The sequence below is a fragment of the Neomonachus schauinslandi genome, chromosome 9 (genome assembly GCF_002201575.2).
Source record: "Neomonachus schauinslandi chromosome 9, ASM220157v2, whole genome shotgun sequence".
NCBI classification, from domain to species: Eukaryota; Metazoa; Chordata; class Mammalia; order Carnivora; family Phocidae; genus Neomonachus; species Neomonachus schauinslandi.
Genome location: NC_058411.1, coordinates 91,146,400 through 91,164,352, shown reverse-complemented (window position 1 = coordinate 91,164,352; position 17,953 = coordinate 91,146,400). Strand labels below are relative to the sequence as shown.

Sequence of the window (17,953 nt, the reverse complement as noted above, 5' to 3'; positions counted from 1 at the left end):
CTGGGGTAGGAAATTCTCCACTGTTTCCAACTTGCTCTTCCTAAGCATCGATGCTTTTCTTTCCTTCTTCCTGTGACATCTTCATGTCTCCCCCTTTCCAGTCTGTCCTTAAACATGGTGGTTTTGTCTTTCCTCGATTCTGCATCTTCTTTCCTTCCCATCATCTTTGACCCTAAGCCAGTGTACCTTTTTCTCATCCATCCCCTTTGTCCCTTTCTAACTGTTCTTTCCAACTTTTCCTTATTCCTGTCTCAGCACCCTATCTTAAAATGTTTAATTTCTTATATGACTCCTTTGTCTTACTGTCTTTTTCCTCCACTCTGTGCCTCTTGATGCATACACATTCTTACCACAGTGTCTGCACGCTTTTGGAAGAGATGCAAGTGGCATATTGCTGTTACAAATACTAATGAAAACTATGCTAGCCATCTTTCATGACAGTTAATCAGTATCCCAATGGAAATCTTTATAATCGGGGTGATTACAGGACATCAGAGAATTTAAGCTAACTCTAAAGCTAAGTCTCAACATACTAAAATTACTGGTACTTTTTTTCTTGCTGTTGCTGTTACATTTTCTTCTTATCCTTCTTTTAAATTTTGTGGAATGTGTGTATGTCTCACGCATTGCTACACGACAACTGAAACTGTCAATAAACATTTTGTAGGTTGAAGCTGACCTGGGCTATCCAGGTGGAAAGGCAAAAATCATTCATAAGGAATCGGATATGATCATGGCATTTTCCATTAATAAGGTAAAAGCTTTAGTCATTATAAAGATTGTACTTTTTTTTATTAGTGAAATTGCTCAAATTACTGACTCTGCTTTGTAGGCGAACTGTAATGAAATTGTCTTGGCTTCAACACACGATATACAAGAACTCGATGTTACTTCTCTGTTGGCCTGTCAATCATATATATGGATTGGAGAAGAATATGACCGAGAATCCAAAAGGTTAGTCTGTCTTGTGTAGTCCATCTAAAAATGAGGTTTTCTTAAAGAACCCGTTAAATGGTTATGCCCATGACTTGAATTATCTTGAAAAGCATGTATGTCTTTCCCTTTATTTGGATAGGAAACAAACATAATTGGTTTAGCTGCCAAAAAGAGGTTCTTCTTACATCAATGAACAAATGACCCATACTTCTTCCATTAGACATGGAACTATTCATAGTGTTGGAGTCAGAATAATCCCCAATACCAAAGCCTAATGCCGTAAATACAGCATTGACATTTCACCCCAAAGAAATGTCAGGAATTACATAGTATTCAGTAAATTCGGCTGATTTGGATAATTAAAGCAAAAAGTAGAATACACCAATATATTAATTAGACTGATAAGTCACATTTACTGAGTAATTTTCAGTGTTTCTTCTTGATTACCACCTGACAAGCATACCCTTTTTACAGATAAAAATGTAGCCAACTTTACTTTTCAGTAATGCTATGGATACTGCACCAACAGTATTTTGCAACACTTTCCTATTTTGGGGTTCCTCCTCCATGTTTGCCTTCCCTCTTGCTTTTCTCTTGGACATTTTATGTGCTTGGGAAATGGTGCATCATAGCTTCTCTCCTTGGTCTGTTGGGTTTTCTGTTTTGTTAGTATAAATATTACTATAGAGTTGATGTCAGCATATAATATTACTTCAGAGTTGATGTAACCATGTAATATGATACAGTCCATCATAAAAATTTAACATTTTTATGTGATGATTACTAATACTTGAAGAAATTTTTAAACTCAGATTTCTTTAAAATGTATGAATCTCCCATCCAAGTACTAACCACCCTGAACACGTGAATCTGATACATGGGATATCTGTATTTGAAGAGACCTTATATAATCTTTTTCTAGACATGATAAAAGAGTATTTGTGTTAAATCCTTCAAAACATTTGTTCCAACTTGTACAGCAGTAAAACTGCCCCCAGACAACATTAAATTTATAAGTTTTGTCTAAAGGGAAAAAGTTAACCAGTACTAAAATTGCCTATGGTTAGGAATTACACCTAAGTTTTTCTTAAGGGTATTCATTTTTTATAAGTAAAAACCTGTGGGTACATAAGAAGCTCTGTAATTGGAATTTGTATTACGAGAAAATGGAACTTTCACAGTAACACATAAATATTTTTCACAGTTCAGATGATATTGATTATCGTGGTTCCACTACAACTCTTTATCAAGCCAGTGCAACAGGCTATTCAGCAGGTCAGGTGCGTCCACCTTCACCTCTGCCGTGGCTGGGCAGTGGGCAGACCAGCACTGGAGCCAGTGTGGTATGTTACTTACTATTAAGTGTGGTTTCTGGGTACGGACTCACTCAAAAACAAGTTGAAATCATTTTGACTTGGGAATGATCCTAAAGATCAGGGGCAGTGACTAGTTAGTACTCCGTAATAATAATAGCTAAGATGTTGTGACTTTCTTTGTGTCAGGTACACGCTTTCCTTCACAACAACCCTAGGTGGTAGGTGCTTTTATTATCTCCCATTATCATTTTATAGATGAGCAAACTGAGAAGCACCAAGTGGTAAAGCAGAGACAAAGAGGAGTTGTGTCTACTGCAGGTGTTTGAAAAATGTGTCTATAATGTTGTTGTTAGTCACTGTAGTTGAAGGGGTCCTGTTCTCATGTTCTGCTCTGAAGAATCTGCAGATACTCCTCAGTGTCCTCAGGGAGGGCACTTGGAGGAGAGTTCTCTTAATCACTCGATGAAGACGCTTGGTATCTGCCTGGTCCATATGAGCCAGGGCTACGCTCGTGAGTGACTGCTTCCACAGCCTGTTCGGACAAGTGTCATATGTGAAGTGGTTCAGAAAACCCACAACAGGCCATATGTTAGTAATAATCCAGTTGTGAGAGAATAAAGGTTATGAGAATTAGAGTTGGCCTGAAGCATATTCTTCCTTGTCTCTTCTGTGATGCACAAAATGAATTTGTCTTTTATCTTCTTTTAAAGCTTATGAAAAGGAATCTACATAATGTTAAGAGAATGACCTCCCACCCAGTCCATCAGTATTGTAAGTGTTTTGTGACCCAGAGCATTGTAAATGGCCACTGTCATTCTGAAATTCATTTATAGAATGGGAAATATTGGAACTCTGTAGTTTTTTCATTTCTTATTTTCTGCTTTTCCTTTTGTTTCAGATCTTACAGGTGCTCAGGATGGCAGTGTACGAATGTTTGAATGGACACGACCTCAGCAACTTGTCTGTTTCCGCCAAGCCGGCAATGCAAGAGTTACCAGATTATATTTTAATTCACAAGGCAACAAGGTTGGCTCTTGGGGCTTACTGCTAAATTCATCTGAAAAAGATATTTATGAGTAGATGGTTAGTAAAACTACATCTGAGAACCAGTTCAGTGACCTGGATTTAAGCTGGGCAGGCAGTTTATTGGGTTCTGCTTATACACTCCTCTTGGCTCCCAACAAAGCACAGATCTTCAAAATTTTGTATGGATCAGTCATCCATTTAAAGATATTGAATACTGTGAAGGTAAAGAACTCTTTCTGTTGAGTGTGTTGGTGGTGCCTATAAGCTCAGTCAAGCACCTGAGAAAAACGTCCCAGTTTCTTACTAAATTATCTTAGAGATGTTTGGAGGAAAATGAAGTAGGTGTGGAAAAGCACTTAAATAAGGTTGCAGGATATTTATGGTGCCTGACTTTCGTAGGAACTACGGTAATAGAAATAGGTGTAGGCAGAATGTTGAGTGAGGTTTGAGTGACTCTCCCATCAGTGATTTTGCCTTCGATATGCTTACTAAGAAGCTTTTTTTATGCCATTCTTATAGTGTGGTGTTGCAGATGGAGAGGGTTTTCTGAGTATCTGGCAAGTAAACCAAACGGCATCGAATCCTAAACCTTACATGGTAGGTATCATTCGGCATTCCCAGAGCACTGAGAGAGGCTGCTTTGTTTATGAAGTGTCTGTTTCAGACACTGAATCATTGGAGATTCACTCATTGGAGATGTTGAGGAGGAGACACCTCTGCCCAGCAGCACAGCACCCATTATTGCCCTAGTTTAAACCGAAATGACTTTGCTTTTCAGAACTTGAAGGATGACTATTATATTTGAAAATGTTCAGGGGATTTCCCTGTGAGTGGTCCTACTTTTTTGAAAACTCTTGATAGATTTTTAACATAGTACCTAAAATGAATCACTACAAAATTCTAACAGGTTTTGTGTATTCTAATTTGCTTCAGAATTTTTCTTACTAAATTAACAAATCCCAGTATGTTCATTCATTAATCCAAATCGTATTAAAACATTTGGTGGTGCAGACAAACCTATCTTTACCTGGTGGGGGCTCAGGTAGGGTAGGAGGGCTGGAAGGTAGTGCCATCTTGTACAGAGCTTCAGGCTTCATATATGTTGATTTTAATTTTCTTTTCTAGACTATATATATGGTTTTAATTATGTATATGAGACAAGATATTTCTCTTGAATTAGTACCCTGTAGACTATTATAAAGTCTTTATAAAGTCTTTACAGAAATGGAAGTGATCTTGAATCTATCCTTTTGCCTTCACTCAGATCAATACCATGATAATTCCAAACAGAAGAATGTCTATTTTAAAATACCTGGACGCCCTCCTGGGTCTTTGCCTCCAAATTTCTATTCATTCACTTGATCCAACAAGCAAAGTCATGCCTTCCTCAGTAAATCATTTCCCACAGTGCTGGAACATCTTTAGGAGTGGTTTGGGGCAGCTGTAAGCCTGTAGATAATTTGCAGGACCACTTTTGACCTTGTTTTTATTATTGCTAACGGTCTTCAAGTGGAAGGAAAGAGATGGTAAGGAAGGTGGATGTTTGCATTTAGGTTACAAAGTTAATTTGACTTGAGCTCTTCACACTGTAGTCTAAGACTACGAGATGGGCATGTAGGAGTTTCCCTCCTTGGGTCATTATTGTTCATTATGATTTATATTATGTAAGATTTATTAAATGTATTTGAGATCATTAACAGTGAGTTTGATTGGGCCCTTAATGTAATTAAATGGCTAGGTTAAGTTCATCCTGTTCCTTTGTTAGATAATCTAAAAAAAAAAACCCTTTAATTCCATATTTTTTACTATTCCAGTTTTAAATACCATTGGATATTAGCTAAATAATATGCAAATGATAGCTAATGCTCTTCTCACTTATTCTCTATTCTAGATGTTTAACGATGGTTCTTAGTTCCCGCGTATGCTGCTAGCAGAACTGTGTGTGTGTGATTGCGGATTGTCTGGGGCTTCTAGGTAACATCACTTGCACTTTGTTTCTCATAGAGTTGGCAGTGCCACAGTAAAGCCACAAGCGACTTCACATTTATCACCTCTTCAAGTCTGGTTGCCACATCTGGACAGTCCAATGACAATAGGTAGGTTGACAGAAGCATCATAAGAAATAAGCAGACAGGTATTCTGCTGCAAAGTATGGACTTTTTTACTTAGTAGAGTTTTTCCACCTCGTGAATACAAAAACTTTCTCAGTTTTCCTTATCAAGAAGAAACAAGTACTCCTAATGTAGACTCTCAATAAGCATATGTAATTATGTTAAAGCTTCCTTTTTTTTTTTTTTTTTTTTTTTTTGCTGTTGACAATGTCTTGAGACTCTGTAGCCATCGTGCTGGATATTTTCTTTGACCTGACACTGCTGTCCTTGGCAACACATGCCATGAATAAAACCTCTCATTTACTGGCAGTGGTTACCCCTCTCCCCAGGAAGTTGTGCCTCAGTTTGCCTGGAGTGGTAATGGAAAAATGAGGGGTTGGGGGATGAGATGGCAGAGACACATGGGACCATGTGAGATAGAACTGTGCGGTTCGAAAAGGATGAACTCTTAGCTTCTATCCTCGTCCTAGTTGAGAATCATTGCTTTATGAATACGAGTGAACAAAAAAGATAGTAAGATGCAATGAGTAAAAATATTTGACTTGAAGTCAGTAACAAAAAACACATCATGAACCATTGTTGTGTTTTCTTTATAAGAAATGTATGCCTCTGGGACACATTGATATCACCTGGAAACAGCCTCATTCATGGTAAGTGAGTTAAGGTCTGTGATTTTTAGTACACTATGAAGGAATGCTTTCCTGGTTTTATTCTAACCAGTGAGTGTTTATTCATGGGTTATAAATGAGTATCTGGCTATCTTGCTGAGGGTAGCTATCCAGCTAGCATAGAATGGTCTTTATTTTGTGTTCTATTTGGAAAATATGACATGGAGATTCCTTTTTAGGAATTAGTTGCAAAATATTTGAGCTCAGTAGAAAGGAGGTATTTTAAAGAATTATACCTAACTATAAAATAAAAGTTAACCTTATAAGAACAAGAAATACGAACAATGCCACTTAAATATTATTCCTTTTAAGACCGTTTTTCCAATTGGTGTCCAAGAGAGCCCTTTTTCCTGTGATGCTGTTGAGAGAAGGCTCCATGCTCCAGTACATTTGGGTTAAACATAGCTAGGTGGATTCTTTTACAGAAAGATTTTTCAGTCTTTTTTTGTACTGATACACGTTTTGAAAGTATAGTTATTTCTCCATTTTATTTGATTGCAAATTGTTTTTCTGTGAAGAATTAACAACTCTTAAAGATTTACAACATACTGGTTTAAGGCTTTAATTGTATTAGAATGCAGAGGATCTTGGGACAGCTAACTCCTCACCTTGTAACGAGTCATTTTCACACAACTGTAGTTGAGTTTGTGACTTACCTGACACGAACTTGTGATGAGGCTGTCTGGGCGGGAACGAGGAAAGGGTAGATACTTGTCCTGGTGGGCATTAATGTGCTGGCTGAATGGATCATTGAGAAGCTTGGTCTCCTCTGCACTTCTTGTTTCTACAGGCTTCTCGCGAGGCAGCGTAACTGAGCTTGGGCTTAACATTTAAACTTCCTGCATGTGTTTTCATATTGAGATTATGGATAAGAACCTTTTTTCTGTCATTGCTTGGGATCTTTTTTTAATACTTGGATCATGATTACAGAAATTAAAATGAAAAATTTGTCAGTAGTTTGTTATTTAAATGTACATTTAAACCTTACCAGAATTGTCAGGATAGAAATTGTCTGGGAAAGACGTCTGGTGTTTTCCTTCTTCAGGTTTCACATGCCACGATCATGGCGCCACGGTCCTTCAGTATGCGCCCAAACAGCAGCTTCTAATCTCTGGAGGTAGGAAAGGCTGTGTCTGCATTTTTGACATCAGGCAGAGACAGCTGATTCACACATTCCAGGCACATGACTCCGCTATTAAGGCTCTGGCTCTGGATCCTTGCGAGGAATATTTTACTACAGGTTCAGCAGAAGGTAACATAAAGGTGAGTCGGTACAAGAAGTTGGAAGGTGCTGAATATTATCTGTAGATGCTGTCAAGACTGGGGAACAGAAACTCCCCTGCACTCTTTGGTCTCTTTGTCTTTTCTAACAACTTACCCTTTGTGTTTTTACTCTTTTCCAACAGGTTTGGAGGCTGACGGGCCATGGCCTGATTCATTCCTTCAAAAACGAACATGCTAAGCAGTCCATATTCAGAAACCTTGGGGCTGGCGTCATGCAGATCGACATCATCCCGGGCAACCGGATCTTTTCCTGTGGGGCCGATGGCACACTAAAAACCAGGGTGTTGCCCAGTGCTTTTAACATCCCCAACAGAATTCTTGACATTCTCTAGACTTCAGGATCAGGGCTTTATTTTTATAAACATTTCAATTAAAATACACTGTAGTAACGAATAGGCATTTCTGCTTCCCAAGCAGCTGTTCACACACTAAAAACAATGCAGAGAATCTCTGTGTGGAATCTGAGACTGACCCAAGCTGAGCGTTGCCCATACAGGTTGGTAGAATGACTGTGCATGTACTTTGTTATCATGCTGACATACTTTAAAACAAAACAAAACCCTAGTGTTGTATGAAGGGTAGCTATTCTTTACAGCCTTTAGTGAACCTGATTCAGAAAACATTTGAGGTTAGAAAGTTAGCCTGTTAGTAAGTTATAATAATGGGAAGGACCTTTATACCACATTAAGGAGGAAAATGTTGCTGGTTCAGGTTTTTCTTCCTAGTCTTACCACTGATGGAAGCATGCCCGCAGGCTCCTGTGTTCAGGGAAGGATAGTCACGAGGTGTGAGAAGCTCTAGATCACCAGAAACCTTTTCTGCTGTGGCCCAGGGTGCAGTGACTAGTTCTCTGCTGGGAGAGGTCATTTCCATTCTTCCCTGCTGATTATTTTTCCTGTTAGTGTTTTTACTGAGCTAGTACTATAACTTGCAAATGAGTGCAAATTTAAATGCAACGTTTTCCTTACAATTCGCACACTCACATTTTTTTGGACTGCTAGTTTTTCTATTTAAATATCTGCCTTCATGTTAGGAATGTAATATGTGAACATGACATATTTGTAGTTGACCAAACATACCAGTTTAGTACTTTTTCTTTCAGGGTAAAACACCCGCCACATTTAAGGCTATGTTGAAACTACACCAATAGAGCATTTCATATCATAATTTAAATGAATGTTGGGCTTTTTGTGGCCAGTTAATAGTTGATGAGATTGATGATATTATTTATTACCACAGCCTATTGTATAAACTATGCAGAGTTAAAATATTATTTGCTTATAAATTATTAGCCAGTGTTGTCATATTTTGATGTACCTCCTTGGTTATGACCAAAAAATGTTCTTGAGATATTGAAACCAATGTCTGTGTGTTTAAATGTTTACCAGCAAATTGTCTCATCATGTTAATGAGAATGTTTAATTCCTGTGTGGTAAATAGTAAAATATAATGGCATAAAAGCACCTTTCTCTGAAGGCGATGTGATGTTCAGGCTGTGAAATACATATGTAAAAGAAAAATAAATGTTATTTGTTAGAGTTTTACCTTAGTTTGGTCTGGCCTTCTTTAAAAGTATTTTTAACTACTTACCATTTTAAATTTGAGTAAATCTTTGACTGTTAAAAGAATTTTTAAGCTACTAGGCTCTTCATTTATTCACAGATATTTACTGAGTACTTTCTGTAGCAGAAGCCATTCTAGGAAATGGGATGCAGTGGTGAGCCAGACAGAAGGCACTCAGCACTGGGATTTGGTTGGGTAAGAACTAACGTGACTGTACCTTGTCTCGCTTATTGAATTAAATGCTGATTTTGGTGCTGACCCTGGTGAAGGAGCTGAGCTGGGAATAGTGCTTATGTGGAGTCAAGGTGAGGGAAGGAGGATGTCTGAATATATAGAAACACCAGTTTGACAAAAAGTACAAATATATACATACACTTACCACAGTTTAGTATGCAGTAACCTGTGTGTGTTGCATCTTCTCCATCTTTGTATCTATTATACTAAAGTAGTGCAGCCAATCCAGACGATCTGCAAGAGAACAGAATTTTGAAACAAATTCAGACTTTCGCAGTAGCTGCCACCTTCTTTGAGCTGTTGCTTCACAGTAATCTGGCATATGTCATAATACTTTGTTTTTAAAAAGTTTCAAATACATTTTTAGAAGTTCTAGGTTTGTAAAAAAAAAAAAAAAGTGAGCCAATACTAGGGTTTCCATTTACTCCCCACCCCCCACCCTGCGCCGTTTCCCTTACTAAGGTTTCGCATTTGTGTGATATTTGTTAGTACTAATGAACCAGTACTGGTGATTTAACTAAAGTCTGTGGATTATATTACGCTTCACCCTTTGTGCTGTACAGTTCAGTGGGTTTTAGCAAATGTATAATGTCATGTATGCATTACAGAATCATACAGAATAGTCTTCATTGCCCTGCAAGTCCCCTGTGTTCATCTCTTCATTCCTCCCACTTCCCCCAATCCCTGGCAGTCACTGATCTCTCTACTGCCTTTCCTGGAACATCCTATACGATTGGAATCCTATACGATGCAGCCATTTCAGATTGTCTTCTTGCACTGAGCAATATGCGTTAAAGTTCTTTCCTCTTTCTCTGGCTTGGTAACTCATTATTTGAAATCACTGAATATTCCATCTATGAATATCCTGGTTTGTCCATGCACCTTTCAAGGACATCTTGATTGCTCCCAGTTTTTCAAGGTGCTATAAACATTTGTCTGCAGGTTTGTGTGTAGACCTCTAAGTTTTCAGCTCTGTTGGGTAAATACCCAAGAGTGAGATTGCTTGATCTTATTGGTAAGACTAGCTCTGTGAAAAACTGCCAAACGTTTTCCAAAGTGACTGCACCAATTTGTATTCCTACCAACAGTGAAGGAATTCTGTTGAGAGTTCCTGAATTCTGAGAGGTTCTGTTTGACATCCTCATGAGCATTTGGTGTTGTCAGTGGGATTTTAGCCATCATAGAAGACATTACAGTGGTATCTCATTGTTTCAGTTTGCAGTTCCCTAATGATACAGGATGTTAAACATCTTTTCATCTGTGTGTTTTCTTTGGTGAGGTGTCTCTTCAGCTCTTTTGCCCATTTTTTAATTGGGTGGTTCTCTGTTGAGTTTTAAGAATTCTTCATGTATCTAGAATGCAAATTATTTTATCAGGTATGTGTTTAGCCAATATTTTCTTCCAGTCTGGGGCTTAGCTTTTCATTCTCTGAAGGGTGTCTTTTGCAGAGCATAAGTTTTTAATTTTAATAAATTCCAACTCCTGTTTTGCTTTCATGTATCATGGTTTTGCTGTTATGTGTAAAAACCGATAAAAAAAACCCGAACAATGTCAACTAGATTACCTGCTTTCTCATCTTCTAGAGTTTTTATATTTAGGTTTATGATCCATTTTGAATTGTTTTTAAAGACCTGTGTCTAGATTCATTTTTCTGCTTGTGAATGTCCAATTGTTCTCACACTTTTAGAAAGACTAATCTTGGGGCGCCTGGGTGGCTCAGTTGGTTAAGCGACTGCCTTCGGCTCAGGTCATGATCCTGGAGTCCTGGGATCGAGTCCCGCATCGGGCTCTCTGCTCGGCAGGGAGTCTGCTTCTCCCTCTGACCCTCCTCCCTCTCATGCTCTCTGTCTCTCATTCTCTCTCTCTCAAATAAATAAATAAAATCTTTAAAAAAAAAAAATAGAAAGACTAATCTTTCTTTCTCCACTGAATTGTCTTTGCTCCTTTGTCAAATATCAGTTGACTGTATTGGTGTAGACCCATTTCTGGACTCTATTCTGCTGATCTATTTGTTCTTTTGCCAGTACCATACTGTCTTGATTACTGTAGCTGTATAGTAAATCTTGAAGCATTTTCTGCACCTATTGATTTATCTGTGATTTTTTTTCTTTAGCCTACTAATATGATAGATTATGTTAATTGATTTTTAAACATTGAACCAGTCTTACAAAAAAACTAGAATAAATCTCAATCATGGTTTATAATTCTTTGCATGCATTTCTGGATTCAGTTTGCTAATATTTTATTGAAGATTTTTTCTTCTTTGCAAAATAGAGAAATCCGTCTGTAGTTTTCCTGTCTTGTAATGTCTTTAGCTGGTTTGGTATTAGATTAAGACTGGCTTCATAGAATGAGTTCAGAAGTAGCTCTGCTTCAGTTTTCTCAAAGATTTTAAATAATAGGTCTCATTTCTTCAAATATTTGATAGGATTCACCAATGGAACCATCTGGGCCTGGGGCTTTCCTTTTGGAAGGTTATTAATTGTTGATTCTGTTTCTTTAATAGATATAAGCCTATTAAACAGATACTTCTTTCTCATTTTGTGAGTTCTGGTACGTCATATCTTTCAAAGAATAGGTCCATTTCATCTAAATTATCAATTTTGTGGGCATAGGTTCTTAATATTTATTTTCTTTTTAATATACATGGGATCAGTAATGAGGACCCCTCTTTCATTTCTGATATTAGTACTTTGTGTCTTTTAGTTTCTCAGCCTAGCTACAGCTTTATCATTTTTTTAAAAAAAGATTTTTTTTAAGTAATCTCTACACTCAACCTGGGGCTCGATCTCATAACCCTGAGATCAAGAGTTGCACACTCCACTGACTGAGCCAGCCAGGTGCCCCTACAGGTTTATCATTTTAATTGAATTTTTCAAAGAGCCAGCTTTTGGTTTTGTTTACTTTTTCTATTGATTTCCTGTTTTTAATTTCACTGACCTCTATGCTAATTTTTATTTTTCTTCTACTTTTGATTTGCTCTTATTTTTGTAGTTTCCTAGAGTAGAAACTTAGATAACTGAATTAAGGTCTTCTTTTTATTCAATGCATTCAGTGCTGTAAATTTCCCTCTAAAAGCAATGCTTTTGCCAAGCCCCACAAATTTTGATGTTATGTTTTCATTTGCATTGAGTCCAACATATTTACTCTCTTTTGAGACTTCTTTGAGTTGTGGTATTTAGAAGTGTGTTTAATCTCAAATATTTTAGAATTTTCCACCAATCTTTGTCATTGACTTCTAATTCAACTTCATTTTAGTCAGAGAATACTCTGCTTGATCTCTATACACTGACATGTTAAGGTGTGATTTACAACCCAAAATTTATCTTAGTAAATGTTCCATCTTTACTTGAGAAGAATGTGTATTGTTGTTAGATGATCTAATTTTTAAGTGTCAATTAGGTCCAGTATTGGTGGTGCTGTTAAGTTCAACTATATTCTTACTGATTTTTCTGTCAATTACTGATAAAGGGGTGAAGCCTCCAACTATAGTAGTGGATTTAGCAACTTCTCCTTTCACTTCTGTTAGTTTTTGCCTCCTATATTTAGATGCTGTGCTGTTAGGCATGTTCATGTCAAGGACCATGGACTCCTTTAGCATGCTTCTTTCTCTTTATTCCTATCATATAGTCGGCTTTGTCTGAAATTAATAAAGCTGCTTTAGCTTTCTTTTGATTTGTGTTAGCATGGTTTTAGCTTTCTTTCAATTGATCTGTAGTTTTTTATTTTAAGTGGATTTTCGTGTTTGTTTAATCCTAGCTGTCTCATTGGTTTATTTACAGTTTACCTTTAAAGTGATTATTGATACCATTGTATTAGTATCTATTATGTTCATAACTTTGTTGCACTTTCATCATACTCTTTTTGCCTTCTGATTTTAATTGAGCATTTTAAATTATTCCATTTTATTTTCTCTTGTTATATCAATTATCTTTTTAAAAAGGAGTTTAAGAGTTGTCCTAGAGTTTGCAGTGTACTTTTAAAACTAATCTAAGCTATTTTCAGGTAATCTTACACCACATCATAGGGAGTGCAGGGACATTATAACACAGGATTCCCAGCTGCTCCCTCCCATCACTGTAACACTGCTCTGATTTATTTCCTTGTCTGTAATCCTGATACATTGCCACTGTTATTACTTCGAAAAGTTACCTGTTAGGTCAATTATGAATATGAAAAAAAGTTTCACTTTACCTTCACTTATTTCTTTTCTAATGCTCTTTCTTTCTCGATGTAGATGTTTCTGCCCCATATAATTTTCCATCTCTCTGAAGAACTTCTTTTAACATTTCTTCTAAGGCAGGCCTACTGGCAAAAGAGTCTCAGTTTTTACTGATACAAGAAAGTCCTTTCTTCACTTTGGAAGGATAACTTTACTGGATACAGAATTCTATAGAATCCCACTCCCTACCCCCCCCCAATGCTTTAAATAGTTCATTCTTTTCTTCCTTCCATGGTTTCTGAAAAGGAGTATGACATAATTCTTATTCCTCTACTTACCTTAAGAAGTTGGTGGGCTTCTGATGGCAAAACCCACAAACATGTGGAGTCCATTAAGACGGGGCTCCAGGAGTTTTTAACTTGCAAGCTGGTCCATACTCAGCCTCCAGGAATTTCTTAATTACCTTTTAAGTGTTCCTACCAGTGACTGGCTCTATCAGCTTCACCTCAAAGTAGGCTGTCATTCCCTGTATCTGCAGGTCTCTTCAGTGTTTGGAGTGGCAGTTTACCCTGGGTTTTCACATCCAGACTCTAATGGATCTAAGAAAATATGTTGATTTTATATTCTGTGCTTTTTTCTTAAGATAAGGACAGGAATGATGACTTCCAAGCTCTGCACATTCAGGCTGAGACTGGAAGTTCTACTTCGTGTTTTTATAAGCATTATAAACTGTTTCTATAACTAAAATTTTACTGTGCCATGGTATAATATATATAAAGTTAAATTTGCATGAGTCAATATTATGTACCCAGAGTACTTATATATTTGGGCTCCACTGGAAATTTTAGAGGATATTGTGATGCAATTATGATGGTATTTTCTCCAGAGAAATGATGATTATTTATGGATTACTTGCTGTACACTAGCCCTGGGCTAAGCAACTTACATAGATTATCTCACTCCCAAAACAAACCTATGAAGCATTATGTCTATTAGAGATAATGCATTTTTAAAATCCCTATTTTTCAAATGAAAATAGTTTGAGACTTAGAGAATTAATTTAACTCAGTAGTATAAGGATTCTAAATTAGTTTGACTCCAGAGTTCACACCCACTTAACCCTACATTATAAACATTCCCCACAGATTCCCTGAAGCTCCTCACAGAAACATAAGCTAGGCATATATTAGTAGGCGGATCTTTGAACTCCATGGGAGATTCTTTAACATAAGCTATGTGTACACAAAAGCTTAGCACCTGAAGCAGGCAAAAACAAATCGAAAACCTTTGACTTACCTCCTACCCAAAACTCAAATCTGAGTCTTGGCTCCTATGTTGCTCCAGAGTAAAGGAGAGTATACACAATGATGAGAAGAGCCAGAGGGAAAAAGCTTGTGAGATTTTATTACCCCAATCCCTAAAGATAAATTGGCCCAGCTCCCCACCCAGGGTAGATTTCAAGCCTAAATGCTCTGAGAGAGAGATTTCAAAGGGAGGGAGAGAACTTTCTACTGTCAAAGCAGTAAGAAGTTCTAGATTTACTTGCTTACCTGAAACAAACAAACATATACAAAACAATGGTTCTCAAGACATAGAACATCAGGCAGTGGAGGACAGGGATCCTTCAGAGGTGAGCATTATTATTGTCCCAACTTATTACCTGAAGAAAATGTTCAGGCCACCAACAAGGAAGGAAAACCAGGCAAAGCTTGATGGTCTGAGTTAACAAATAGAACTGGGCATCTGGGGAGTGCAAGATAGAGTGGGCTGAGAAGAGGGCTATGAGAGAGGTCTGCAGAATTTCCTCTTCATGTATTCAGCTGAACATGAGTCAGTGCATCTTTAGGAGAAAACTACTGGTGGCCAGGAAAAGAACCACCTGAAAGGATGAAAAGAAACAATTGAATCACACGAAGCTAGAAATAGTTCATACTCTAACCAACCAACCAACCAGGAAACCTCATAATTCACAGGGTGTTAGGTACTCATAAGAGTTTTGCTGCAGTGGGGTGCCTGGGTGGCTCAGTCAGTTGAGCTTCTGCCTTCTGCTCAGGTCATGATCTTGGGGTCCTGGGATTGAGCCCCACGTTGGGCTCTCTGCTGAGCAGGGAGTCTGCTTCTCCCTCTCACTCTCCCTCTGTGCTCTCTCTCTTAAATAAATAAATAAAATCTCTTTAAAAAAAGAAAAAAAGGGCACCTGGGTGGCTCAGACGGTTGGGCGTCTGCCTTCGGCTCAGGTCATGATCCCGGGGTCCTGGGATCGAGTCCCGCATCGGGCTCCCTGCTCCTTGGGAGCCTGCTTCTCCCTCTGCTTCTCTCTCTCTCTCTCTGTCTCTCATGAATAAATAAATAAAATCTTTAAAAAAAAAAAAAAAAGAAAAAAAGAGTTTTGCTGCAGTAATGGGACAAAATTAGTGAAAGACACTGCTGTAGTCCCACCTAAGAAATCTAAAAAGGAAAGGATTAAGCTATTTTCAAACAAACTACCAACTCAGAACACAGTTCCAGAATATTTATAGGAATACAAAAAGAACCAGCAAGGTAAAATTCACAATGTTTGACATTTAATAAAAATTACCAAGCATGAAAGGAAGTAGGATAATATGAGCCAACTGAGGAGAAAATTCAATCCATCAGAAAATGGTCCAGGGCGCCTGGGTGGCTCAGTTGGTTAAGCGACTGCCTTCGGCTCAGGTCATGATCCTGGAGTCCCGGGATCGAGTCTCGCATCGGGCTCCCTGCTCGGCAGGGAGTCTGCTTCTCCCTCTGACCCTCCCCCCTCTCATGTGCTCTCTTTCATTCTCTCTCTCAAATAAATAAATAAAATCTTAAAAAAAAAAAAGAAAAAGAAAATGGTCCAGAAATAACACAGGTGACAGAAAATGATATTAAAATAGTTGTTTTAAATACATACTATATGTCCAAGAAGAGCTTTAGACATGTTAACTGAAGAGAATAAAGCATTTTTAAAAAATCAAAACTTCTAGAAATAACCTACAGACTGCAATATTTGAGATGAAAAATACCTGGATGGGATTCACAGATTAAACACTGCAGAAGAAAACAGTACTGACTGTGAAAATATAATAGAAATTCCCAAAAGAAACAAATCCTGGAACAAAGTAAACAGCCTCAGTGAGTTGAAGAAAACCATTAAGCAGCTGAATATATGTGTTCTGGGGTTCCTACACAGAATGGGAATAAAAAATAAAGGCTGGGACCCTAAGGGAAGATGGTGGAATAGGAGGACCCTGAGCTCACCTTGTCCCATGGATGCAACTAGGTAACACATCAGGGTAAATAATCCAGAAAATGACCGGAAGACTGGTAGAACAAACTCCACAACTAAAGGTAGAGAGGAGACCACATCAAATAAGGTGGGGAGGGCAAAGATGCACAACAAACCATGGCCATCCATGGTCTCGAGGGAGCTGGTGGAGCAGAGAAGGCTGATAAACAGACTATCACACTGGGAAGACGAATCCCCATTTCGTTTGGCTTTGAAAGAGAGAGAGGCCAAATCTTGCAAATTCTTACAACTATGGGATTTAAAGTCTGGAATTTTAAAAATCAGGCTCAGCTCTGGGAGAGCCCTAAGGGCATTAGGAAGTGGAGTCTCCGCGCTTAAAGGGACAACACAATAAACAGCCAGTGAAAATCCAGCATGGAAGCAGCAGATTGAAAAATGCTGAAGGCAGAAGGGAGAGACAGTGATTTATTCATCTGAGAATGTGGTCCCAAGAGGCAGGGATCTCAAGGAGACCTCTCCAGGAACAAAGGAGCTGGCATGCACCATTTCCCTCCCCTGCTGCCCCCCCCCCCGTTCACCCGTGGGAACCAGCCCAGCATCGACACTCACTACCTAACTTGCTTACACCAAGCCCTACCTCCCCACCCCGCACTTTGATCTCATTTTCCAAAATGACCAACACACCCCTTATTAAAATACACCCCTCCTGGCCAGGGACCAAACACTGCCTACAACAGGCAAAGAGAGCCTCTGCAGATGACTGGACTGAAGGAAAAAGCAGCCAGGAGTCAATAGCAGAACACATGCAACACATAGGAAACGCTGAAGCACCAGCCCCTGGAAGATAGGAGACACTGCACTGCAGGGCACTATAGGACTTCTTCTTCATAAGAGCATTAAACTTCAAGAGCAGGAGACTTAGCTGACTTTCATAACACAGAGACGCAGAGACAAAATGAAGAGACAGAGAAGTATGTCCCAATGAGAGAACAGGACAAAACCACAGCAAGAGACCTAAGCGAAATGGATATAAGTAAATATGCCTGATAAAGAATTTAAAGTAATGATCATAAAAATACTCACTGGCCTTGAGAAAAATACTGAGGGAAATCAGTAAGACCCTTAACAAAGAGATAAAAAAGAACCAGAGATGAAGAACAAAATAAATGAAATTTAAAAAATACACTTGATGGAATAAATAGCAGGCTAGATGAAGCAGAGAAATGAATTCATGACCTGGAAGATGGAGTAATGGAAATTAATCAAGCCAAGCAAATGAGAGAATAAAGAATTAAGCAAAACAAGAATAGACTTAGGGAACTCAGTGATTCCAGCAAATGTAATAACATTCGCATTAAAGCGATGCCAGAAGAAGAATAGAGAGAAAAGGGGGCAGAACATTT

The 17,953-nt window shown here is 38.2% G+C and overlaps 1 protein-coding gene across 7 annotated transcripts in view; it reads left to right on the top strand.

Annotated features, from left to right (window-relative positions):
* The window catches only part of DMXL2 (Dmx like 2), a 150,292-nt gene extending 141,413 nt beyond the window's left edge, over positions 1 to 8,879 (top strand). For all 7 annotated transcript variants that reach the window (XM_044918224.1, XM_021694061.1, XM_021694059.1 and 4 more), the window contains 10 exons: positions 668 to 754; positions 833 to 954; positions 2,141 to 2,279; positions 2,963 to 3,023; positions 3,151 to 3,278; positions 3,798 to 3,875; positions 5,283 to 5,374; positions 5,987 to 6,039; positions 7,103 to 7,320; positions 7,464 to 8,879. In XM_044918224.1, the coding sequence (XP_044774159.1) occupies positions 668 to 754; positions 833 to 954; positions 2,141 to 2,279; positions 2,963 to 3,023; positions 3,151 to 3,278; positions 3,798 to 3,875; positions 5,283 to 5,374; positions 5,987 to 6,039; positions 7,103 to 7,320; positions 7,464 to 7,673 (1,188 nt within the window). In that variant the 3' untranslated portion in view covers positions 7,674 to 8,879. The remainder of the gene's footprint in view (positions 1 to 667; positions 755 to 832; positions 955 to 2,140; positions 2,280 to 2,962; positions 3,024 to 3,150; positions 3,279 to 3,797; positions 3,876 to 5,282; positions 5,375 to 5,986; positions 6,040 to 7,102; positions 7,321 to 7,463) is intronic.
* The last annotated feature ends 9,074 nt before the right edge of the window (positions 8,880 to 17,953 follow it).